Source organism: Nyctibius grandis, chromosome 23, assembly GCF_013368605.1.
Source record: "Nyctibius grandis isolate bNycGra1 chromosome 23, bNycGra1.pri, whole genome shotgun sequence".
NCBI classification, from domain to species: Eukaryota; Metazoa; Chordata; class Aves; order Nyctibiiformes; family Nyctibiidae; genus Nyctibius; species Nyctibius grandis.
The window spans coordinates 6550269-6578112 of NC_090680.1; the positions used below are offsets into that span (position 1 = coordinate 6550269).

Sequence of the window (27844 nt, forward strand, 5' to 3'; positions counted from 1 at the left end):
CATGCCGTGATTCACCAAAAGCTGAAAAGAGGCATCGTTCTTAAAACCCTGAAGTGACTTCAAAAGTAGCAGTGGAGCAGAGCATTCCCACTTCCAGGTGATGGCAATGTAAAAGTGTGGGCAGATGACAACCAGCCACCTTGAAAGTCAGCGGTGAAGCAACCAATAGCTGCACCCTTGAACCAGGAAACCCTGGTGGGCAGCTGAACTGCAGTGCTGTCCTCTTGTGCCAGCCCAGATGGAGTCTGCATTTTAAGAACGCTGTTGTATTTGAATGAGTCAGAGAAAGGAAGACCTGCTACCGAAACACAAAGCAGCAGGGGAATGGCAGCTGAAGGCAAGGTGCACTGCTACATTCCCTACACAAGCTGTCATTCACTGTCTGCAGCAAATGCTTGTCAGCAATGGAAAAAGCATGGGATCAAACAAGAGAATCACAGAACAAGTGTGGTGAGTGCTTTGGCAAGACAAGTTGCACCAACAAGTCTTCAGACTCTCCATGGAAGACGACAAGGATGCCAGGTGGTTTGGGGTGGGAGGCGTGATGGGGAGCGAGAGTGGAGAAAATGGAAAAAGAAGGGATTTTGTTAGTTACCCATCACAGTTTGCTGGGTTGCCAGGGAGGAAGGAGTGGTGGACTTCAGCCTTGGTCTTCGAGTAGCTAAGATCAAAGACAAAAACCACCTTCAGGTCCTCAGACAGGCTCTGGTCATATGGGTGGTATCAAGACAGAGCAATAAACAAGCAGACGTGGCCCTGCTTGGGGCAGGCTACCATGTCACAGCATCTCTCTCTGTAGTAGCATGATGCTTTCTTTCAACTGGCATAGGAAGCCCAAGGCAACATAGTAAACCTAGAAGTGGAACCCCAAAAAAGGCAGCAGAAAGCTTACAAATGGAGCAATTTCTAATCAGGAGCCATAAGGGACCAACCGCATCACTGACCCACTTTTCAGGACATCAAAACGTCTGAACAGCCTCATTGCTGCAGAGAAAAGCATTGCCAAAGTAATCAACGTAGGAAGGGAATCACTGGCTATTTACCCATCACAGTCCTTGTGGTTTCTGGTGAAGCAGACGAGGTGGATTTCAGGTCTGGTCTCTGGCTTGCTACAATCAGACATGGAAATCATCTTGAGATATCCACACAGTCTTACCACAGCATACAAGCAGCACCGGTTCCCAGCACCCCAGAGGTCTGTATTTAGGGCAACACATGCCTTTTCTGCAAGTATCTTGTGACTCGGTGATCAAATGAGCAGGCAACCATCTTGCCATGGTTGTAGCTACCACAATATTCTTAGAAAATCAGTAGCTAAATGGGTTTCCATCAGCAGAAAAATAGCTAAATGACTACTTCACCAAAGCACTCCTTACATTTTCTTGAAAGATGCCCAAAAACCAGTCATTCCAGAGGGAACATGGAAGCCAAGAGGCTCATCTTTGTACTGAGAATTCCAGACGACAGGCGGTGGGTACCTCTCAAACGCAAGCAACTTCAAATACTAAATACTTCTTTATTCCAGCATGAAGGAATAACCTGCACATTATCCTATCAACATTATCATAACTCCAACTCTCCTTAGAGGTTCAATAATTTTTGAAAAAGGTATTTTCTTACTGTTGTTTTCACTATTGTTACAATTATCTTTACAAAGAACAGAATACATAAGGCCCCACCATTCCCATGAAAGACCTCACTATTCACCATGACATCTGAAAATTCCCATTCTTCCTTTACGTTAGGCTCTAAGCCAATGTGTAACATGCCTGTTCATCAAGCTTGAACTTCAGTGCTCAAGTTAGTGAAATGAGAGAGGAAAAAGTAATTGATGTCCTGTAAGGAATCTATGAGACAGCTATACCACATCAACAGCAAGACTAAGAAGAAGTAAAATTACATTTCTGCTATATTGGAATATTTCATTCCAGAAAGAATTTTCAAAATAAAAACTGCATCTAGAAACACACGGGCGTTGTGTGACAAATTCTTTTTGCCAGTTGTCCCTGCAAAAAGTGATCTTTCAAGTGATGGAAAAAAAGCATAGGTTCAAACATCAGAATAATATCATTAGTATGGCAAGTGTATTCGCAAGCTGAAGTGCATTAGTAAACCTAGGTATTGCTCAAAGCAGATGAAAATTATGTCAAGTGATGGCAGGGGAAAAGAAAAAAATGAAAATATATTTACCCTCCACTGTTCCTTCGCTTGAAAGGTAAGGAGAAGTAGATTTCAGCTTTGGTCTCTGAGTAACTAAGATTAAATGAGAAAACTGCCTTCAGATTTTGAATATGAACAGGTTTTTTTCCAAAGCAGTGTCAGCAGACTTCTAAATGCATGAAGCCTATATTACATTCAGCTTTTTTACATGAATATTTGTATTCATTACAGTATTATTCCATTTTAAAATCAGGGTGGCCTAGCTGAGTCAGTGTAGAATACAAACAGTTAACCTTTTAGTGAACTAGGCCTATAGAGCAGAAAATTACAGAGACGAATTGAGAAGCTTAACACGTAAGTATCTCCTCGTTATCATTTACGTAAATGACTGACTACCTTACTGACACATTTGGCATTGCCACTAACAGGAAAAAAAAATCAAAAGGTTTTGACTAAATTTTAAAATAATGCTTTTTATATTTAAGTATTGCCAAAATGATAGAAATTATGATGGAATCACTGTTTACCCATCACTGTCCTCATGGTTTCCAGAGAAGGAAAAGATGTGGGCTCCAGGACTGGTCTTGGGAGAGCTAAGATCAGAGATGGAAACTGTCTTGAGATGTTATGGCAGTCTCTCTATGTGTATAAAAGCATCACTTTAATCACATCTAAATAAATCAGTATTTAAATTGTGGTTTCTCGGGTATACTTTCCCTACCAAATAAATTATACATCAATTTTTTGTCACTCCATATTACCAAAAAACCTCAACCACTAGCTAAACACTGCTCCTAGTAGACAATAATCGCAGTCGTGATGTTCCAGAGCTGCCTTTTAACTGAAATATATGACAGATCCCAAAAAATCCATTTCCTAGCATCTAACAAATACTTTCAAACTATAAATTGAGAACTGGTCAATTAATATATAGTCAGAACTTCAGCCCACATCAAAGATACTGTCAAGTTTTGGAAATGACCACCTTATATTTATTCTGAAAAACAATTAATTAGCTCTGATTACTATATTCTTCATCACCCTTAAAAGTCTGAACTGTGGGGCTAAAATAATATATGCCTGGAAAAAAAGGAAACAATAACTTCTCTGCAGAAATGTGCATACAGGTGAACTTAATAAGGATTTCCATCAAGAGCTGAGCCAACTACTAGAAGAAAAATGGTTTGTGCTTTTTTAACCAAAATCTGTAAGAATATCTAATGGAACAGCATCTCCTTAATTTACAGGAGCAAGTTTTCATCTTGAAGAGGTATGAAGTACTTCAAAAAGACAGAATCTCATATCCACACAGTTAGACAAGCATGAGCCAAAAGAATAGTCATATTTATTTTCCAGAAATTAGTGAACAGATATGCAAAAGACAACAGTGAAATGCAAAGATCATTATAAAAATCCCTTTACTTGTATAAGAATATATTGTCAAAAAAGACAAGAGAGTTTGCAAAAACGTAGAGCAAATTCTTAACACAAGCAGAAGATAGGTCAAATAGTAGATAACTCAGAAAATGAAATCAAAATTTTGAAACTGCCATCACACTTGCAAGAACACGTCATAAGAAAACTGGAAGAGCACAGATTTGATGAACCAACAAAGAGAAAATTTCAAACATGGAATTCTTGTTCTGAAAGAACTCCATTAGACTCCTCCAGTCTAAGAAAACAAAATCCTTCAAAAATGCAATAAACATTTGTAGAGTTGATTGACAGGGGGATGGATTGAAAGAGTTTCAGAAATTTCTCCCTTTCAGTGATCCACTTGACTACATGCTTCTCCATGGCTCTGGGCTATTTACTGTTCTCTCTGTTTTCATTCTGTTGGCTGAAAAATGGGTATAACAAGAGATCCACAAATATGTTTTCTGAATTACCTAGCCGGTGTTTGCACCTTTAATAGCACTGAGTTGAAGAATTGTTAAACACAGCAGTTAAGTTGGGAAATATAAAACAGAGTACCTACTTGTTGGCATATAGGGGAATACTAGAGAACATTTGCAAATATCTATAGGAGTCTGCAGTAGAAGAGAAGGTTCAGAGTATACCAAAAGAAGAAAAGGAGAGTTCCTGTGTTCAGCATTAAATTTGTCCTATAGAGGAAGGAAAATATTAAAGAAACTGGCTTGATTCTTTAGGATACATGCAGAGTGCTGACAAACCTTTTATCTCCCCAAATAAACATTTTTTTTTTCTCCTAGACATACCTGAACTACCAAGTCTTGAGCCATTAAAAAATGAACTTGGGTTTGCAGTGCCCACTGTGCTATCTTTCATCTCCCTAGTAAGAATTTTGTCAGTACAGCATAGCTTGAGTCCTCCTTCATGAGAAATATACTTGAATAATTCTACACAACTGCAGTATTTACAACTCATACAACTTTTTAACTCTTTTAAAACCACAAGTGAACATGAACAGTCAACAGAAAATAAATCTACAAAGAGAATTCCCTAAACACGACACAGACACACCAACATTGTAACTGACCAGGAAGATGTCTTAAATACCATTAGCCACAAAACTTCACTAGAGTAATAATAAAGTAAATGTAAAATAAAAAGCAGTATAACTTCAAGCAATACAGTAGTTATCTGTATCAGGATACTCTGCATATAAAGTAGAAGTTAAAGCTCGATTACCAGCCTCACAGTATTTCACAGGCAGAGAAGTGTCCAGGACAGTATACTGTAAAATTCTATTATATTAAATAAGATATAATTGGTCAATGGCAATTATGGGTAAGAGTACCAAATCAGTATTGAAAAGTGAACTAAGAACAAAAAAAAAAAAATCATAATCCAGCATTGTAAACATAATATGCTTTGCCTTAAATGAAAGTAGCACCTAATGTAGAATTTTTATTTTGCAGTTGTTCTTATCCCAAAAGTAAGGAAAATTAAACCAACATTTCACCAAAAGCACAGTGGTAAGTCATCTGATAATTCCTCACTCTAAAGAGCACTCAGTTTGCAAAAAATGTCATTACCAGATTGGACTGATGGTATTTCTGGGACTCCAGATGCTTTAGATGTGAATTGTGAAACTGTGTTTCATTAAGAGCTGAAAAGAAAATCTGGATTTAAAATGCTGAAGAATCTCACTGTTGCTGGGATAGCACAACACACTACCCAGCACAAGTTGTGTTGATCAAGATGATATAGCTGCAAACACAAGCAAGATACCAAATGCTTAAAAGTCCTCTCTGTATTACGTGAATAAAGAGAAAGATATGCAGCCCAATATGGTGGCAAGAGGATCCAATAGCTGATGCTAGACGGAACTCCTAAGAATCTTCTTCTTTTATACTTTCTGGAGTTTAAATTACACTAACAGAAAAATGAAATTGTTACAAGTTGGTATAAAAGAATGGTCCTTTAGCACTTTGTACCAAAAATGCTTTCTAGCTGCTGATCAAAAAGTGACTGACACAAACCAGTTCTTTAACAGGCTTGCCATTTAGACTTAGAATCAGACATATTAGAAGGTGTTCACAGCAGAAAGAAGGACGAAAACTAAAATGGGATCCCACATTGCTTACCCATGACTGTTTGTCTAGTTTCCAAAAAGGATGAGATGCAGATTTGAGGACTAGTCCCTATGTAGCTAAATCAAATATGAAAGCAATCTTGAAATAGGCAGTCTCTGCACAAGTGATAACGCTGCAGTTTTAAAGGAAAAAAAAGTAAGTCTGGATTGAAAGTATTGTTCATTACCCAAATAACCACATTAGTTTTGTGGGTTGTGTAGCTCCGTAGAGCGCAGTAAGTGTGAAGTCATTAATCAGTCTTCAAGAAATGAAGAAGAGTTCAAAAAGGCTTGAAGAACCTTGGCAAGTACACATTTGCTGAAAACAACTAATAAACAAGTGATCAACTAAGCAATAGGTTTTTTAAAGAGATTATTAAGATTACCAAGAGACCCACTCCAGGGGAAATAACATGTAAGCAACTATTTCACTGCAGTCCTCATTGTGTAGCTGGACTTCCTCACCTTCCTCTAGTTGAACCTTCTATTCACGCTGTTCTTTATTCCTTCCTCCCCTCCCCAACACACACATGCAAAACTAAAAACCAGAAATCCTTATGTTATTCCAAGGCAGTCCTTTAAATGCAAACAACTGAATGTGCTAATGGTTCTCATCTCATACCAAGCCTATGCCTAGAATATGTTAATTAAACATTATTATAATATTTAATCAGATTTTAACTCTCCTTGAAATCTGGGACTTATCTTTGCATGGAAATGTTTATGCTGAATTCCAGACTAGATCAGACATTATTTTCTCCATTCCCCCAGACATTGTAAGCGTTGGGAAATTGACCCCTCTGATTTGAAAAGAGCGCAGTATAACTTTCTCTACAGGCAAAGCATGCAGAATAAAGAATTGAACTTGGATGTGCTATTATATCCATATATAGAAAACCATTACTGAAACTTTCTGTTAATGCACTTGATCTTAAGTTATTGCTCAGTATGGAAGATGTATTAATGATAAATGCTGATTAATTCCTCTGAAGAAAAAAATGCATAAAACTTAATTCACCTCCATTTCTTGATTTTAAGAGTGTTGGAATCTGCAAGTTTGCCATTAACCTGCAATTACAGGCAGCTGGACAGCTACTAAAAGTTTCCTGTCAAATACTCATTTAGTCCAATTTTTACTGCAAGGTAGTTCTGACAACAACTTGAAATAGACTTTGGGTGGAATTGTCATTATTGAAAGGAAATTAAATATTTCTTCATGCAGGACAGCAAACGCTGAGCATTGATAAAACTGCATTTGTTTGGTGTCATTTTGTAAGGCATTGGTAAGTTTTAGTTTATTTTCTGAACACAGGAAGTAGAACAATCCTAAAGAATAAATGTTGACAAGGAAGAACAGGAAAACAATGTACTTTAGGTTATTATATATTAATAACTGTAAGTAATTTAAATGTCAAGAAAATACCATAATCCAATCAGTTTAATTTTACTGGAGTTTCAAGGGCGTTTGAAAGCATCACGTCTACCATAGAGGCGCGAGCTCAAGATCAATTTGTTGCAAATATCTTCTTTAATTACAATAGTGTGCAGTTTAGTTTAAAAAGTTGTACTTAAGCAACACAGCAATGTATGTGATAAGCATACTTCTGTTTCTATTAGCCTTGGACCTATGTGGTCTCACTTACTGGCAGCAAAATATCTAACTTAGATAACTGCTTTAAGTATATTCCAATGAAAGGACTTAAGGATCCATTCTCCACTATTTTGAAGCTTACATATTCATTGCTGTTGATCCTGTTATTTCTATGGGACTTACTGAACACTTTCAACCATTAGAACAATTTCATTCAGGATTTAAACAAAACTTATATTAATTTTCACTCTTAGCCATCTGCAATATTGCAACTTAAAAAGAAAACTACTATATGTAGCAAGACATGCCAAAGCCTGTTATCATTAAGCACAGAAATACATACTTGTAAATATGTTAGGAATGTAGACCAAATTTAGAAGAGAGCATTTACTGTTTTAGAGCATCATACAAAATTTCCTAAATTAGTCTGGTATTTGAGAGACCAAATTAATTATGACAGTTCTGTAGTTATTATTATTGATGTTGAACTTAACTAACTATATACCAAAAATATGATGAAATCTCTGTGAGAATTTCAATTTACAATCACATTTTCAAGTATTACCAGGGACAGCTGATGGCATTTCTTGGATGCCAGATGTTTCAGAACTTGAAGAAATGTGCTGCTTTTCATCAAAAGCTGAAAGAAAATCTCAAGTTAAAATGAGAAGTGACTTCAGAGCCACAGTATTTGCACAGCAGCTGTTGGGCAGTTCAAGACAATACCGATGTGAGATCAAGCAAGATGGCAGCAGCTTTAAAGATCAGCTGTGAAATGAGGTGTTACGTAAATACTGAAGCTGGTGTGAAATAACATAGGGTTAATTCTGGTATGCCATGGTAGGCAGAATTCTTCTCACTGGCCTTTTTTTTTGTTTTGTTTGTTGTTTTTTTTTTTTTAAAGTACCTATTCTTTGAAAGAAAATTGCAACTAACAGAAAAAAATTAAGGTCATACTAGCACAGGTCTTTTTGTAGACTGTTATTTAGTCAGTGTGGTAAATTATTTTTCAGCTTTGATTACACAGAAATGGCTGAGTTGAGACAAAAAAAAAGAAAAGAAAAAAAAAAAGCCTAGCATCAAGTAGTCTTCAAAGCAATGTGTCTGAATGAATCTTAGCACTGTCCACAGCCAATGGAAGTGATGGCAAGGGATGGAAAAGCTAATGGAATTATATGTTATTTACCCATCACGCTCCCTCTGGTTTCCATGGAGGAATGAGTTGTGAATTTCAGGCCTGGTCCCTGGGTAGCTAAGATCAAATACATAAAAAATCTTGAAACAGTGAGTGAGATCAGTCTTCAGATAAGGTGATCTTTGGCCTTTTATTAGCAGATCCAAAAGGTCTACATTTATTTTAGATTTCTTGTATACACATTTCTAATTGATATTCATGGTAGCCCACTCTGTTCTTTGCCTTCTGGAGATTTTTTATTGTGATACATAACATCTAACTTTGAGGCATTTACTACAATGCCAGTTGTCTGCATTAGATTTTAAAATTCTATTCAATAGCAACAGCTGACAGCAGACCTCTTCTTCCCTACCCTTTAGATTGAATGTTCCAGATCAGTCTTTGAAACAAGAAGCTTCAAATGCCTGAAGTTATTTTGATACAGCATGCCTTCACATTAGAAATTAGGCATAAAGTGATGAATCAGGGCTTAATTAAACCTAAAAACATCACTTTATGCACACAAGTTGGAAAACGTATACATCTGGCACAGAAAAGAGACTGTACATTACCTCTTTAGGCAAAGACAGAGTAAATTAATAGCTCAAGTTACAAGCAGCATTGTTTTGTCTGCACAAAAAAGTTCAGTACTACACATCAAAGTTAGAAAGTTATCATTTAGTTCATAAATACACATGATGCAATGTGGGATATACCTTAAATCCACCTAGCCTGCAGTTTTAAAAATCATGTGGGAATGGTTCACTGCATAACAAAAGTACATGGTATCAACCTAAAGCAGTATCACAGAATCAGGGAAAGACAGCAGAACTGAGGTGGGAAGGGGCATCTGGTATGCTAGATGCTGAAAAAAATTCCATCAAACGAACAATCACAGTGCAAACAACTTTAAACAGCGTGAAGTTATATAAAATTTTCAGCTTTAGAAAGAAACCATTCCATTCACAGAGAGACAGGAAAATTGCCAGAAAAATTAATATTAACCTAACGACAATATATATGTGTTCTATAAAACATGAGCTGTGGATAGGCTTTAGAATTTATCCTAAAACCTGAAATAAAAGAGGTTGAAGAGTAAGTTTTCACAACCAGAAGCCAGTAAAAGAAAACATATTGGTACTTGTCTGAGAAATTATCATATTAAACATTAAGAAAACATCACAATAATTTACCCAGTTCCACTTGTGTCAAATACAACAGGTTGCAAAGGTATTTGAACAGTTACTGTAAAAAAAACCAAACCAAACCAAACAAATACCATGTTCAGCTTGAACTTGTCAAATCACCCTTTAACATAATAAATATTTCTGTAATCACAATTCTGAAGCAAAAGATTTTAGGGAAATTACACTACACAAATAGAGTATTATGAGTGACAAAAGTACTGTTATTTGTCTATTTATTTAGAATAACTATCCACTGGTGTCTGCTGGTAGTTATACTGATTTCAGGGAATCTGTTGATATGGCACTTCTGCAAAATCAGGACAGCTGAATTGGGGCAGGGCTAAATATCGATGTAAATCAGTAATTATAGTATGAGTAAATTCATGTTCAACCAAAGTACAAATAAACAATGATAATCTGAGTCATCTCTGTCCTTAAAACTTCCAGAAAAATTATAATCTGTGTGTAATATGAAATTACCAAATAAATAAGATATAACTGTAATACTCTAGTATTCTGTGTCATGATAATCCTAAAAGCCTACTATTTCAATGTTGTTATCCCAAATACAGCAATATATCACCTTCTTCCTGTAATATTATTAACCCCAAGGTAAAGAAATGTAAATTGACAATACAACTAAAACTGTAAGGACATTTCTTTTGAGAATTCCTAACACTAATAAAATTACATTTTCAAGAAATATCATTACCAGATTTTGTCGACGGCATTTCTGGAATAGCAAACATTGTGGATCTCGAAGAAACAGGCTGTGTTTCATCAGAAGCTGAAAGAAGAATCTGAGTTTTAAAAGTTGCAGTGGCATCAAAGCCACTAAAATGCCACAGTACCTAGCTGGCAGAAGCTGTTCTGTAAAAGGAAACACTGATACAAATAAAAAATCAAGGCCGTAAACGGCCTGAGAATCAGCTGTAGGATGACTGACAGAAGAACAACCAAGCTGATGTCTCCTGTGGAACAGGTACAACATGAGTCCGATCACAGCAGTATTCTCACACCTATTACATTTCCAAGACAGAGAATTTGTACCCTTTTGAAGAGTTTAGGTAATGAAAATTTTGAATAAGAACTAAACCTACACAAAACTGCTTACAGTAATATATAAGTTCCTCAGTTATTCAATCTGAGCAGAATCCTGAGCAGATTGCTAATAAAAAGAAATAGTTGACTTGAGAGTACTTCACAAGAAACCTGAGAGAACACATTTTGTTGAAAGATAATGACTTCTGGTCTTAATACAGTCCAGGGCAGTAATGAGCAAGTGGTAACTATAATGCAAGCATGTGCTATTTACCTGTTGCTATACATGTGGTTACCAGCTAAGAAAGAGATGTTTATCAAAGCTGGTCTCTGGGAAGCTAACAAAACAGCTAACAAATCAAAGTCTTGAGATACTGAGGCAGGCATTCTTCACACAGGTGTTATCAAAACATTTTCCTGAACATAGTCAACAAATTCCTATTTTGCCCAGGGATCGGATTTTCCTCACAACTGCCACAAAGTTACTTTGATATAAACAGGATTATTGAGAAGACCATCCTTCGGTGGAAAATGTCTTAAAACAATGGCTTAAAAACATCTTTATGTTTTTATGCCAATATTTTAATGAAAACACAAATGCAAAAAAACCAGATTCTATCAGATCACTAAAATCACCATTTCCTTTAGAAAAATTATGCAGCCGGCATGAAAGAAACATGGTCTATTTCTGTGGGCAGTGGTATATGAAAAACTGAAGAGCTGGTGCTCTTGACGTTAAGAACATTCATGTCTGATCAAAGTTGAAGCACAAGTAATAAGAAATCTAGGTAGTCCAGTTCTTTACATTGAGAGAGATTGCTGTGATAGTTCTGAGAGATCATGCTGCAGAGAGCAGTAAAGTCACGCCTGACTAGCTGCTAAAAGTTTTCCATCTAATGAAGATAGTTTGATCTGACTGAAATGACCTTGGATAAAATAGAGTTCTGAACTTTAAAAGGAAACAAAAATACTGCATTAATGCAGAGGCAGGATAACTGTCAGTGCCACCCATGGAGTATTAACACAGCTGCATCATGTTTGTGTTCAGTGTGAATTCTGCAACAGATAAAAGCTAAGACTTTTCTAAATTTATCTGTGATGAGAAACTAGAAGAATGCTGACCAAAGTTTAACAAATAAGACTAGGGAAAACATGAACAATACATGTATGTTGGAATAAGCTAATCTCCAGATCACAAAAAAAGATAATGATCGTTTACCCAATTCTACTTCACTGTTGTCAGATGTAACAGGTTTGAAAGGTGCTTGAATAGTTACTGTAACAGAGAAATATGTCATTTTCGTGTGTTAGGATTTTAGATCACATTGCCTCTCACAACTATGCTAACAAATTCACTTTTTCTGTAGCTGTGTTTACCAAGTTGCACTTAACCAACACAGCAACTAATACAAGAAACTATCCATTTAGTAAGTTTTAGAATTATTAAAATGGAAAATCATCAGCACTGAGCTGGACTGTATAGCTTGAAAGGACCAAAAAAATATACAGCTGTTTTACACTGAAGACTTCAAGGTCTGATACACCACTGCTTTGTACCTTGGGCAGCTACTCATTCCTGCACACAGTGGATAACCAACCAAACTGATTTTAGAGCAATTCAGCCACCTGTTCTATCAACTCTACACCAACAAAATAAGAGTACAAAAGTGCAAATGTGTGGAAAACCCAGCCCTGAATTAATTTTACGTTGTTTGAGATTTATATCCTACTTTAAATATCCTGACCAGAGAAACACGGCCTTACTATTCTCGAAGTATTTTACAGTTTACACCAACCAGCACTTTTGAACCTGTGCACTTAAAATTAAGGACCAAATCCTTCCTGAGACTCCTAATATTGCATCTGTACGTTTAGTAAACATGGAGCATCCACGGTCCTATGTTTCCTTGTAATCTGTGCCTGTTCAACAAGTCTATAAATAAAGATATTTCAATCAGGTCATTAGACATGCATCTTTGACACACAAGCATCGTATAGCACTTATGTAAGTGCATTCAAAAAGATTAATGCTCATTGCCCTTACGTTACTGAACACCACTTGTAAACATATCAAGAGGAGATGAAGAAGCATCAACTAATTTTTCACCCAGAAGCCAGCTCTGTATATGCTTGCTATGTGTCTCAGCATAGTATAGTGCAGAATTAAGACAACTGATTTTGAAGTTGGTCCCTAGAAAGAGAATGATGTTTGATATAACAATGTAATAAAATATCAGTTGCTTAAATCATCCTAGCCTGAAAAGAAACACAGATGAGAACCTCACAGCAATCCTCTACTTTTTTTTACGACCACATTCTGGGAAAAAACTCATACTCAAATACAAATACATATTCTGCCTGAGAAAACCTATGTTCTCCATAAATAAACAAGGAGAAATAATAAATTATTAGCAGAAATAACTGTAAAAATAATTTTAGTACCAAAATGCTGTACTGCAGCAGTCTTTTGAATATTAGAGACTACTTGAAAAGGTTATAACAGGAAGCAAATGTTCAACAAACAAATCTCTTTAACAAGTGCATACTAGCTAAAGACAAAACACTCCCTCCCCAGAGGATAACTGTTATACTGACAACACAAAATGCATCAAAGCTTGACAATTTCCTTTTATCTGCTAAATTCTGCCCTAGTCTCCCTGCCACAACCCTTCAGTGATATGATACTAGCCAGAAATAGCCAGATCATATCAGGATCACTTACTTAAGGCTAAAACTGCTGGAGACCGGCAATTGCTACAACTAGCATGAAGCCTTAATGAACAATGAAGGACCACTGCAGACAACGTTAAAAAGCCAGGACAAATAACAAACATTGGAATAGTACTACTTAAATATCAAGAAAGATCAAGGATTGGAAATAAAACAAATGCCATTTACCAGTCTCTTGCTCTGACATTTTTGCAGATGCTGATGTTTGGGGAGTGGAAGTAACATGAAGAAAGTCATGTGAGGCTGGAAAAAAAAATTGTGGTTTGTTATTTAAAAGATACATGAACCATCACACCATGGCGTCATCTGCAACCATGAACTTGATGGTTTAGTGTCCAAATAATAAGGAATTGAAGGAACATAAAAATATATTCTGCAAAATAAGCAAAACTTAAAAAAGAAAGAGGTTAATATGCAAAGATGTGTAAAAACACATAAATGTAATGCAAAAAATGAAATGGAATGTCACAAGTAGAATGCAAAAAAAATTCCCATGAGGTTAGTAGGATTATAAGACTGAAAGAGCGCAAGAACACTGGGCAAAGAGAGGCAAACAGAAAGCAAATTTGAGACAATGAGACTGAAACAAATCCTACTTTAAATATAAGCAAAAATAAAAGAACAAAAAAAGTGATCCAGAAAACATCACCAGACAGGGAAAGAGAAAGAAATACCCTTAGCCCAGCCAAATTTATATGTTTTAGTTACAAGTAACTGATTTCTCCACTGTAAAAATAAGAAAGCTAAGAAAAGTCCTTTAAGTAATGCAAGGAAGAAATGTAACTGCCCTGGAAAAGACCCTGAAGTGCATGACATATCTCAGCTGGTATGAAAGCAAGACTTCTACAGACTAAAGTGCTACCATAACATTGTAAGACACTTAAGATGGTTCATTACAAATTTAATTTGCACTCGACTTCAGGTTTGTAGGCTTACCAGGCTGCTCACGTAATGCTTTTACCTCATGGGCCAAAATAAACAAGAGAAATAAGAGTTCAGCTAAAAGCTCAACCATATCTCTTGGTATTATTTCCCTCTTGCATTGTTACCAGATCTGCAAGAGACATTGTTACCAAATTAGGTCAGCAGCACAGCCTGGCACCAAAGGCTGCCAGTGTTTTCAAACTTGAAGAAACACGCCGTGATTCACCAAAAGCTGAAAAGAAGCATCGTTCTTAAAACCCTGAAGTGACTTCAAAAGTAGCAGTGGAGCAGAGCATTCCCACTTCCAGGTGATGGCAATGTAAAAGTGTGGGCAGATGACAATCAGCCACCTTGAAAGTCCACGGTGAAGCAACCAATAGCTGCACCCTTGCACCAGGAAACCCTGGTGGGCAGCTGAACTGCAGTGCTGTCCTCTTGTGCCAGCCCAGATGGAGTCTGCATTTTAAGAACGTTGTTGTATTTGAATGAGTCAGAGAAAGGAAGACCTGCTACCGAAACACAAAGCAGCAGGGGAATGGCAGCTGAAGGCAAGGTGCACTGCTACGTTCCCTACACAAGCTGTCATTCACTGTCTGCAGAAAATGCTTGTCAGCAATGGAAAAAAGCATGGGATCAAAGAAGAGAATCACAGAACAAGTGTGGTGAGTGCCTCGGCAAGCCAAGCTGCACTAACAAGTCTTCAGACTCTCCATGGAAGACGACAAGGATGCCAGGTGGTTTGGGGTGGGAGGCGTGATGGGGAGCGAGAGTGGAGAAAATGGAAAAAGAAGGGATTTTGTTAGTTACCCATCACACTTTGCTGGGTTGCCAGGGAGGAAGGAGTGGTGGACTTCAGCCTTGGTCTTCGAGTAGCTAAGATCAAAGACAAAAACCACCTTCAGGTCCTCAGACAGGCTCTGGTCATATGGGTGGTATCAAGACAGAGCAATAAACAAGCAGACGTGGCCCTGCTTGGGGCAGGCTACCATGTCACAGCATCTCTCTCTGTAGTAGCATGATGCTTTCTTTCAACTGGCATAGGAAGCCCAAGGCAACAGAGTAAATCTAGAAGTGGAACCCCAAAAAAGGCAGCAGAAAGCTTACAAATGGAGCAATTTCTAATCAGGAGCCATAAGGGACCAATGGCATCACTGACCCACTTTTCAGGACATCAAAACATCTGAACAGCCTCATTGCTGCAGAGAAAAGCATTGCCAAAGTAATCAACGTAGGAAGGGAATCACTGGCTATTTACCCATCACAGTCCGTGTGGTTTCTGGTGAAGCAGACGAGGTGGATTTCAGGTCCGGTCTCTGGCTTGCTACAATCAGACATGGAAATCATCTTGAGATATCCACACAGTCTTACCACAGCATACAAGCAGCACCGGTTCCCAGCACCCCAGAGGTCTGTATTTAGGGCAACATATGCCTTTTCTGCAAGTATCTTGTGACTCAGTGATCAAATCAGCAGGCAACCATCTTGCCATGGTTGTAGCTACCAGAATATTCTTAGAAAATCAGTAGCTAAATGGCTTTCCATCAGCAGAAAAATAGCTAAATGGCTACTTCACCAAACCACTACCTTGCATCTTGTTGAAAGATGCCAACAGTCATTCCAGAGGGAACATGGGAGCCAAGAGACCCACATTTAGATTCAGAATTAAAGATCTGATCTCACTTTTCCCTAGAATCTCCCAAAGCCTTCATTCTGTGGGTCAGAAATCTTAGTCCCTGGCAGTAATAAGGCCTGGTGACTCTGTAAAGAAATGCCTGCAAACAAGTGACCAAAGGCAATTCTTCTGCAGAATTGTAGCATATCTTTCAACTGCTTACGCTTGTACAGTTCATCATCCCATTGTACACTGAAGAAGAAGTAACTTCACTAAAGTGACTTCCTCATGTTCTCTCATCCTAATTTTGCACAGAGAAAATGTACAACCTAACACATAAACCAGTGTAAAAATCTAGTCAATGTGTACTCATTTGCACTGTGCATCTCTGCTACACCATGGGCTGGACTCCAGATGTAAGGGAGGCAAGACCTTTGGTGACAGTTTTCAAACATGCACGAAGATGAAGAACTTGCTGGTAATAAGGAAATGGTGCCTAGTGATTTCTCTGGGATTTTTTGATATTCCCAGCCTTTGGAAATGGAAACCCTTCTGTTCAAGTCCCTTCTATGTGAGCCTTTTCTAGCAACATTCAATGACTCACTAACCAAATCAGTAACTGGCATGTTCCCATGGTTGAAAACTCAGGGGGTATTCTTAAGAACAGCAGCTAAAGCTTTTTCCACATATGGAGAAACTTTTGCATCTGGTGTACAAAAGGACCTAATTTGACATGTTAGCACTTATCTAAGCATTCCAAATAACAAGCCTCCATACACATATATACAATCCTTCAGAAAAAAATGAATGACAACCCCACAGGACAATCCAGCTAATTGTTTACAAGCATAAGAAAAATTAATCTTATCATTACAATATTTCATTCCAAATTTGTCAAACGTTGCAGCAGATACAACTGGTCTCTCTCTCTCCAGTTACACTTTTATACAGAGCAAGTCATAATAAACCCTCCATTTGGCAAAGTATTGCTGTGTCTTTTGAGAGACTGTCTAGATGTCAGGAGAACTAGAATGAAGAGAGATCTCATTACCAGCTGAGAATGGTGGCATTTCTGGCATGCCAGATGTTGTAGATCTTGAAGAAGGAGGCTTCCTTTCACCTAAATCTGAAAAGATAATCTTGTGTTAAAAGGCTTAATTGCCTCAGAGCTACTATGGATAGCACAGGACTCAGCAGACAAATGTTGCATTGTTAAAATGGAAGCAGAGGGAAATTCGCTTGCAAACCAGCTAGGCATTGCTGTGTCTCATGAACTGCTAGGCTGGTGTGAAGTCAATGTGGAAACCACATAACCTAATTATTTACACTAATGAGAATTCTTATTACTACTTAAGAATTTTAGCACATGAAGAATTGCAGATAGCAAAAAAACACCTTTGATCCAGAAAAGTCAGTGGGCCAGCTAGTCAAAACAACCTTTTCACAGAAACATTACCCAGAAATATATATTAAGCACTTAATTGCCTCTCACAGTTAAGTTCTCTCAGCACAGGAAAACAAAAACAAACCCACAACTGAGAAAGGCCCATCCACAGCTGGGAACCTCAATAACGTTGAAAACCAAACCCAGCCAGCTAAAGGGAACCCAACTCTATGCCCCCTGATCCTCCACCTACAAATATGAATGATGAGAGCAGATGGGAATCTAGTTAATCGCAGCAATAAGTGGTATGAATTACTTGGATGGTCACAACTAAAGCAATACAAAGCTTTCAAAAATAGCAGCAAGGATAAAAATGTAAAGAAAATCTTTACAACTAAATAAAGTTGTCTTATCAATTTTACCCAGTGCTGTTTCTAACAACTGATGTCCTGTAGTAATTACTGGCATGGATATTTCCAACTCAGTAGTATCTGTAGCTGCAGAAAAAAAAAATGTAAATGCACTTGAAAAATAACTTCATGTAAATAAATGAAGAAGTAAGATTTGGGGGAGAGAAATTTTACCTTCCACTGCTCTGCAAAGTATTCTTTTTAATTATTATTATTTATTTATTTATTTACAAAATGAACCTTCTTTTTTCTAAGTATTTTAAATACCTTAACTACTTAGCTGAAGATGTTATGCTAGTTTCCCACATGTGCAAATGTTCACAAAGAGTTTGAAAAACAATTTATATATAGTTGTACATGCACTTGCCTTAAATATCACCTGAAAAAACAGCTCTACAACTTATACCACATCTTTCCATGAAGTTAGGAATTCTTCAGAAAATTTAGGAAAGATTGAGATTTCAGGTGATTAAAGTCTCTCGGTACCACTTCATTAAGTCACTTAGCTCTATGCAGTTTCTCAATTTTGGCCAACTCTTTTCAGTCAGATTTGGGACCAGGTATCCTATATAACAGAACGAACTAACTTGATTTAAAATCATTTCCTGGGAGTAGGATGCTTTATAGAACAGTGCAGTAAAACTGAACTCTTGAAAACTCTATTGGGATGCCCAGAACCAGTAGGTTATACAGCAGAGAAGTTAATGAACTACAGCTGCATTGCTCAAAGCAAAGTTTTGGGCAATGAACTGCTTCCCTTTCCCCTCCACCTCCTCCTACCCTTTCCCCATTGCCCTCACCTCTTATGCATATACTTGTTCATGTTCAAGCAATGCTTAAAAAAATTAAGCATCCTCACATATCAAAGGCTACAGGAAAAACAACATCCTATCTCCTAAGCTGTAACCCAAAGTATAGCTTAGAAAGGTCTGGCCTGAGATGTGTTTACTTCCTTATTTTAAGACAACACATAGGAAAAAACACACAGCAAAATGTATATGGACATTGAAAAATAGAAAGAAAGAGAGAAAGAAAACAATTTTATCGCTAAAAAGTATCATATCTTACTTGACTGTAACAGTCTTAAGCCTTGCAAAATTTAAATTTTTTATTGACACACCCATTTGATCAATACTGCATGATTCAGGCTCTGTAAGCTAGTTGCAGTCTTGCTTTAAACCTGTGCTGTGCCTAATCCCAGGACTGAGGATGCTGTTATAGGATTTGAAAAACTACCACACAGAACAACACCCAATGCAAGTAGTATGGAACAACTGTCTGAAATCATCAACATGGAAGCAGTAGTAAACTCTTCAGCACCAACCAACCAACCAACCAAAAGGGTATGCTTCTGAAATAATATTACTATAATTTACCAGTGTCTGGTATTTCTGAAGCTGTTAAAGTTTGAGGAGCAGAAGTAACATGAATGAAGTCATGTGAAGCTGGAAAATAAAAACAAAAATCATGCTCTATTGTTTTGAAGTGACAAGAACCATCAGGCAACAGCATTGTATTCTTTTATGAGCTGAAGAAATTCCTACGAGGTATTTAATACATTATGTTCTGCAGAAAGGTAGACTCTGAAATGTACAATAACCAATTAAATATGACTTGAAAACAATTTCCAAAAACATGCATTAATGCACAGATACATATTGCAACTAATGACCAACTTGTTAGCAGAATCACACAAAAAGAAGTTGAACTACAGAGTTAAAAATGAGAAATACAAGGCCATTCAAAAAAGGAGAACAAATTATGAATAAAAGTTAGCAAACTGGGACTGCATGGAATTTTTGTCTAGAAGTCTAAGAATCAAGGAGGAGGATATCCTGGTGCTGAAACTGGAGAAGGAAAAAGGATGACAAAGCAGGAACTGTATCAAATGAAATATATAAACTCTCTTTTGTCAGACGTGAATGGCTGACAGTTGCAATCAATCTCCCATTTAGTAATGGATTTCCTTCAAAAATTAATTTCTTCCAAAAATGTATGCATCAGGCATTACACTATTGGCATGATAATGAAGTGAAATCTTTCCAACTGGCTCTCATCTTACTATTTTTTTTTCTTTTGGCTAACTGTCCGTGGCCCCAGGTAACTAACTAGCTCTTACAAACTCATCTATAAAATAAGAGAAACACATCATAGAAATTTTATAAGGACCAACCAGCCAGTGTCTGTATCCTCAATGACACATTTTTATAGTGCCAGTTTAGAAATCTGGGCACTTAGAAGGATGTCTATGTTTATACAGAAAGGCTAAAAGAAGAGCTACGTTTTTAAAAGGTGTTGAAATTTCTGCTGTTTCCATGCATTTCTCAGGACTCTGAGTACTTCACAAAATCAGGTTATTCCACTTATGAGACTTAGGCGTGGACAGGTCTATTTAAATTTAGTATTTACTGTAAGTCCAATTTAATTTCAAAGCTAAGAATTACATGCTGTAGCCAAATATGGAAAAGCCTCCAAACTACTAGTTCAATCTTTCATATAAAATGTCATAACGAAACCTGCTATTTGATATAGCACTTTCATACCTGCAGTTATTCTTCAGTTATGTATGTCAAACTGAACAAACTATTTGATGAGAGGCACTGTGTCTCCTCTGAAAATTCCTAACTGTCAAGAGGATTAATCTTATGAGAAATCATTACCAGATCTGGTGGGTTGCACTTCTGTGGTACCAGATGTTTTGGATCCTGAAGAAACAGGCTGTGTTTCCTCAAAAGCTGAAAAAAGAATCTGAGCTTAAAATGTTGAGAGACCTGTGACTTAATGTATTAGCATCACACAGCTTAGTGAAGGCTGTGCAATTCCAGATGATACTAATGCAAAGCTAAGCAAGATGGCAGATGGCCTGAAAGTGAGACGTGAGACAACTGTGGCATGACAACAGGAGGTGATGGCTTGCAATAGTCTTTCTGGCCTTGAAATTTGAGTTCCACATGCCCGAAAGAAATCTTAGCAAGGAATTTTCTCTCATTAAAGTTTCTGGGATAAGAGCTGCAGCTATACAAAAAGAAATAAGCTAATGATGAGATATGACAACACTGTCTTTAAGCAGTTTTTAAGCCAGTAGCAAATATGTTTTTCAGCTGGTTACACAGACACGAGAATGGTGAATAAGCAGCTCTCTGTGCGTGTTGGTAGCCAAGATACTAAAGCAGATCTACATGATGCTAAGATAATGGAAAAAAATCATGGAAATAATCTGCTGATTACCCATCTCCATCCTTCTGGTTTCTGCAGAAGGTAGATACACGGATTTCAAGGCTGGACTCTGAGTAGCTAAGAGCAAACACGAAAAAAATTTATGATACTGAGACAAGCTCTCCTTGCAAGTGGCAAAAAATCTAATTTTAACTGTAACTAGCAAGTTTTTGTTTTGTTTGAAGGTCTCTTCTTTCTATTAATTTTTACACCATTCAAACTTTAGCACACATTATCAGGCAGAATCCATATTACTGAAGAGATTTTTCTTCACAGCAAAGCAGCTACAACCCAAACACAGTACATTTGATCTTCACAGCATTTGCAGGTCTGTATAAACTGGTTACTATTACATTATGTATAACTATTTTAAAAGGAGGTGTAATGGGAAGGGATAAAAAAGAGTAGTACAGCAAAGTCAGTGAAATAATCATGGAAGTTAGTAAACAGCATCTGTTATCTGTTAATGAAGACTATTTCAAAGACCTTATGGTTATTTCACTTTGAAGTATGGATAACCTGATGTGTGCTTTATTGAAAACAGGGAATCAAGGTGGAATTGGGCATTCTTACCTAAAGGCCATCATGAACGAGTTTCCACCATGTGTAGGTTTTGCACTACTGTCCTGCTTCTAAGAAACAGATCCTATTCAACTGTGTGTACAGGCCAGTATGTACCATACTTTCCTGTAAACTTATCTGCACCAGTCACTTACGGCCATTTAGGTTATAATATATTTGAAAGAGAAAATTTCCATCTGTATTTTTAATTGGTTTTTATCAAGATGAGGTTTTTTGAAAAGCAGTTATGCCAGAATCTTAAAATTAAACTTCTCTGATTGCTTAAGATTGAGAAAAACTCAAATAACTAGGTGTAGGGTTAATTTTTAATGTAGGCAATATGAATATAAGCCAAAAAGTGAAGAGACTTCTATTTCATATATTGGATCTGCTTTCCCATTTACGTCCAATCCAGCTTATCACACTAACAAATATGATGCCAGGTTACTATCCTGATATAGTTCGACTCAGCGGTTGGACCAGATGATCGTTGTCAGGTCCCTTACAACTGGAACTGTTCTATTCCATTCTATATTTGTAGAGAAGAAAATAATACCAACAAAAGCCATATGATTCACAGCTTTTGGCAAAAGCTTCCATCGATCCATTTACGTATAGTAAGAACTATGAGAGATCTCCCAAAGGCATCAGAACTTTGAGGGCAAGTTAACAAAGCTATCTTTTCAGAAAGGTTTCAATTCAAAACATACCGACCACACAGAAAGTTTATAAAACAAAGAAGATGTCTCCCTCTGGTACAATCAAGATAGGAAAATGAAAAAAAAAAGTCTTTGGGGGAACTAGGGCAGAATAAAGGTCACACACACTTAAACTTCAGAAATTAAATGTTGCTTTCTTTGCCAATTTTATGACAGCAGGTGATCAAGGCATGCAGAGGCACAGTGCAGAGAAATCTCCTCTGTACGACCCCCTCCTCGCTCTCACAGGCTATCTTTGACTTCAACACTGACTTCACGAGGAGCACAGATGCTCCAGCTGACCTCACGTAATTACGTCCCACTTTTGCTAAGTGAAACCGTTTGTCAGGAATGGAGGACATTAGAACAAAGCCAGAATAAATACTTGAATGAAATGTGTATTTTGCCTCAACTGTTGTTATTATTTTACCTTTACCACTGAGACAAACATAGGGTTAGGTTATTATTCCCCAGCAGAAAGCAAAATACTTCCCATCCCTAATAATTTTTAGGTTCTCAGCTACATTTGCAGCAAATAGGTTCTTAAATCACCCGACGTCTGTCTCTCTCTCCAATGGTGCCTCTAACTGGATTTAACCCAAGGTCTTTCACTACAGTGAAAACAAATACGTTATCTCCATCCCTCAAACATATCTGTAAAAGAGCTGTCAAAATTTATAGCAAATTAAGAAGAAATTGTGAAGATAATTTTCATGTTCTGGAGAATTTGATTCAAATATGCATTTCAAGAAATAAGAGCTGTTCCTGGGAATTATTTTAAAATTTGTCAGACTGCATTAAGTAAAAGTATGCCATCTAAATAAACCAGCACTATTATTTGATAACTTCTTGACTAATGGTTAGTGAAATATAAATCCATACTGATTCAAGGTCACTTTAGTTAACTAGTGTACTAGCTGTTTATATAGAGGGCAGCAACAAGCAGTTGTTTCGGTAGAATGAGATATTTATGACTAACACAATGACACAGTGTAGAGAAATAAAGGCCTGTTATGAAAGCAGAGGTCTTGAGAAGGGGAGACACAGCACATGGCATAGAGGAGTACAGTCATGGGATGGTAAGAGATGGGGACCAGGCTTGGCACTGGAGACCCCTGTGCAGTGATAGCCAGTTATAAAAACTGCAAACATGGAGCTGGACAAAATTTACTTTAGGGGTAACAACAAGAACACAGAAATAGTATTTAACATACGCAAATGGCACCATATAGAGTGAATTCAGATATAAGGTGTCTCTCAGAAGAAGAAAGAAAGAAGAGAGGAGGAAGAAATGATCAACATGAACATCATATTCCTCCCAGCACAGGACTCCAGATGCTCATTACTTGCTGAAACATCCCCACTGATCACCGACACAGGCATGAAATCACCAAGGTTAGGACCCAGAGGAGTAGTGGAAGGGTGAGCAAAACACCAGGAAAAAGGGTAGAAACTAAGAAGTTTTTGTGTTACTATTTTAATTATGTTACTACTATTACAGAGGCTTTTTCTGTAAGTACTCTACCTGCATTGATATTCTTTGCTTTAATGTAAGAGTTAAATCTAGACTAATGATGACTCTTAAATTAGATTGTTAAGATTTCCATTACACTAACAACAAATTCTTGGCTTAATATACATATACATGTATATGCATATATGTATATGTAAATGCATATATATATAGAGACATGTATAGACATGTATAGACAGATACAGATACATGTAAATGTGTGTATATATATGAAATATAACTTTAAAGAAAAGATGTGTTTCCTCTTTGCCCATAAGATTTTGACGATTACATTTTGACCCTAACACAGGTAAAACTATTTTGAAAACCTGAGCAGTGCCATACTTTCTCAAATACCAGGCCTTTCCAAAGTGTCCTGAAGATCATCACCAAACAACTAAACAATCCAGAAACAAGCAAACACTTATGAATATTTAAACTTGCCTTAAAAATCATCTACAAATTATGGCACTATTTTAACCAAATACACAAATATCTGGAAAACTACGTGAAAACCCACAGAATTGATGTTGGCCAGAACAGTACTCCAACTGAGAAATACAGTCTTAGAAGCTTATGGGGTACTTTCCAGAAAATTACAAAACTATGAGTACAGATTTAGCTAAGTATAAGTTGCCATCATCATTCTACAGATAAAAGCCCATATATCCTCATAAGTTTTTGTTTGTTTGTTTTTTAAAATGAAGCATTCATCTGGAGCATCCTGTCACAACAATAAAGCAAAACCAGTCTTAGAATGAAAGAAGAAATCTGCAAATTTTGTGAAGAAAAAGCTAATTGCTACCATATTTTATAATCAAAATTGTATCATTGCAGCTGAAGCTTTAAAATCTACCAGCCACCGAAACAAAAGAATTAGATAATTTTACACTCAGTTTACTCAAATGAAGTTTACTCAAATTTACAAAGAAAGTAATTACCAAGTTCTGCCAATGGACTTTTTGGAGCATCAATGATTCTGGATCCAGAAGGAAGTGGCTGTATGTCATTAGAAGCTATGATAAAAGAAATAATCATGGCTTTACTTGATTAAGAATATTACAAGGCACAGCATGGATCTATATCTTGGCTTATAAACCACTTGCTCCTGAAACCAATAATATTTATTAAAAAAGAAAAAAATAGTTCCGACCTAGAAAAAAAATCACATAACTATCACTTAAAAAGGTGTGTGGAATATGAACGATATCACATAATTGTAATAGAAAGATCCATCGATCACAGGAATTTGAAAATGGACATCCATCAGCTACTATGAACATCTAGTCTGAAATCAAGCAGTAACCCATCGTGATTAAATTTCATATTTTAATCTTTAAAAGCATGGCAAAAAACAAGTAGGGTTGATTATGCTTAAAAAAATGGATTACAAGTTAGAATGAAAATTAGAGTGAGTGATGGTTTAGCTTCAGTAAATTCTGGAATTCCGCTTGCAACTGCAAATGAAAAAAGACAAAAGAGAGAGTATGACATTAACATGAAGCAATAGAATTATGTAAAAATATGTTTATTGAGAAGCATTAGCAGTCCTCTTCATGGGAAGATCTGTATTTCAGTCCTGCAAATGCTGATGATCTTTTCCTTTATCATATATCAACCTGGATGTATGCCATCTGTGCTTTAGAAAAATCTAATCAAATTTAAAAAAAAATATACAACCTCAAGTTTAGATTTCTGTTCATAATCTTTCATGGTTTGGGGATTAAAATGCAGGCAACAAAATCAACATTAGAGAAATTAGAATTCTGAATGCAAGAAATAAGTAGATGCTGCTCCAAATCACAAAACTAACAATACTACTACTTAGATCAGAAATCTCTCATTCTGAGCCATGTCTATGAAAAAATCAGTAGAGCTCTTTTTTCCTCCATGACAAATACAATTATATCATGTGACAAGCAATATAAATTTTTCGTTTTGCATCACTGTTGATGCTACCTAAATGAACATGTCACCAGAAGAAAATGAAGGAGGTAATTATTTCAATCCTATTACTGAGGTTAATTTTACTGATGAAAATGTTATGTGATGACAATCATGCAGATCACATAGACAAAAAGCATTACTTTGAAAAATAAAATTGAATCACCCAGTCAAATCTGCTAGCAATAATCATATGTATGACAGCCACAGTTCAGGCAGAACTAGATGCATCCTGCTTTAAATTTCATGTGTGAGTTGCTAGAAACACAAAGGGAATCAAAAACTTTTAATTAGGACTTCCTTTGGAGTCAATACAAAGGGGATGCAGCAAGTAGTAGAAAAATTCTGCTGGAGATGAAAAAAGCATTTAATGTACAAAAAGGTAAAAAGCAGCAAAATTAGTTACCCAGTATGTTTTGAGTTTGCACCAATTCTGGTTTAGGCGTTGATTTAGAGTCCTCAGGTCCACGTGTTTTCTCAGCCTGAGCTAGGAGAAAGAAGCTTTATTTAATTTAGAATCCCTCTGAGCTTTTCTTTATCTACTGCCCAAAGCCTGTTGCTTTTCCTACCGCAATTTTATGCCACCTAATTAGAATAATTTCTGCGACAGCTTGACTCCATCATGATTAATATTTATTTTTGTTTTCAAATATGAAGTCTATATGATGTTTTGGATTTACTTTCTTGCATTTTTACATAAGCAAAGGAAAATATAAGTCACAAAGAGCAAAGCTAAGAGCAGAAGCTCACACTATACTTCTGTTACAGCCTCCAAAATTCATTATGATATATATTATAAACAAGATTCATTACATCACAAAGTGTATTTACAAATATTTTTCCTGTTATTCTGGATTTTTTTTTAATCCTTCTAATATAAAAATTATCAGGAAAAGAACAAAGATTCACCTATAATACCGTAGCTTTTTCATTTTTCTAGTAATAATATAATAGGCTTTTGATTTTCATCTATTCTTCTAATTCTACGTCTTCAGAGTAAAGCATGGGCAGTTTATTAAACAGTCATTAAATGTACTTAAACTGAATTGCTGACCATATTTTAATAAACTAGTGCACAGTTATACTCTGTTATGTTTCACATAACGTTTAATTCCTACAGTATGTAAGTCAAGATCACTTCTTTCTCTCCATCTTGCTGGAGGTCCCATAGCATTTACATCAGTCATACAGTACACACAACCGGTAATCCCAGACTATAAAATGACGAATCTTATTGATATGGAACACAGGATGGTAAGGTCTCAGCCTTGAATATGATAAGAGCATTAATTCCTTCCACAGAGAAAATTGCACAGTATTTAGCACATGTTGGTATTTGGAGGAGATCTTTAATATTGGTGATCAGCATCAACATAGCACTAAGTTTTAGTATTCATTCAGTTTAATAAAAGATCACTTTCTTTTTGAGATACAATAAAAGAGAGTTACTTTTGGTTTTCCAGCATGCTCCCCATGTTTTTTCCACAATCTACTGCACACGCTTCAAGCAAGAAGTGATCATGTAGGTTTATAAGTTTCTTATTTCATTTCCTGAAGAGAACATGCTGTCTTCCAGATTCTAAATAGTTACATAGATGCTACTACGGTTACAACCATTACACTATTTTCTATTTTGGAGTATGGTGCTTTCAGTGCCACAAAAGCTGGAATCTCCACAGATGATACCTTATTAGGACCCAACTCAGCTTCTACTAAGTCAGTTACAGTGCTGTTACTGTCATCAGTGGAAGGAGGATTTCATTCTACAGAGAAGTTAAAGGAATTTATCTCTGTGAAGCTTGTGGGAGAAAATTTACCCATAAGAGACAACATAAAATTTACCCATAAGAAACAACAACAAACCCATACCTCAGAAGTACTTCAAATCTAACATTTCTTATTGGTGAAATGTAATCATGGGGAAAAAAAAAAAAAACACAACACCAAAAGCAAATACAGAAATTTAGAACTCATTATATTTTTGGGGTTTTTTTAGAGGTCAGATGGTTTGCACTCATATGAAGCATGTGTCTTGTCAGCCAAGTCAGCGGAGCAAGCTGAATAAGAAAAAGCGTGCCTAAAACTGGGACACAAAAGAAAGCAGACTCTCCTCTACCATGTTTTGCACAGAACATTGTAGGGATGATGTGAAACAACAGCA

The 27844-nt window shown here is 36.6% G+C and overlaps 1 protein-coding gene across 1 annotated transcript in view; it reads right to left on the reverse strand.

Annotated features, from left to right (window-relative positions):
• The window catches only part of ABI3BP (ABI family member 3 binding protein), a 160824-nt gene that overhangs the window by 66690 nt on the left and 66290 nt on the right, over positions 1 to 27844 (reverse strand). The window contains exons 11-26 of the mRNA XM_068417343.1: positions 26090 to 26170; positions 24681 to 24755; positions 20980 to 21045; positions 20412 to 20486; positions 19128 to 19196; positions 17764 to 17838; positions 17009 to 17083; positions 15601 to 15666; positions 15153 to 15218; positions 13590 to 13664; positions 11911 to 11967; positions 10363 to 10437; positions 8476 to 8541; positions 7855 to 7941; positions 1044 to 1109; positions 596 to 661 (exon numbers count right to left, since the gene is read on the reverse strand). Of these exons, the coding sequence (XP_068273444.1) occupies positions 596 to 661; positions 1044 to 1109; positions 7855 to 7941; positions 8476 to 8541; positions 10363 to 10437; positions 11911 to 11967; positions 13590 to 13664; positions 15153 to 15218; positions 15601 to 15666; positions 17009 to 17083; positions 17764 to 17838; positions 19128 to 19196; positions 20412 to 20486; positions 20980 to 21045; positions 24681 to 24755; positions 26090 to 26170 (1140 nt within the window). The remainder of the gene's footprint in view (positions 1 to 595; positions 662 to 1043; positions 1110 to 7854; positions 7942 to 8475; positions 8542 to 10362; positions 10438 to 11910; positions 11968 to 13589; positions 13665 to 15152; positions 15219 to 15600; positions 15667 to 17008; positions 17084 to 17763; positions 17839 to 19127; positions 19197 to 20411; positions 20487 to 20979; positions 21046 to 24680; positions 24756 to 26089; positions 26171 to 27844) is intronic.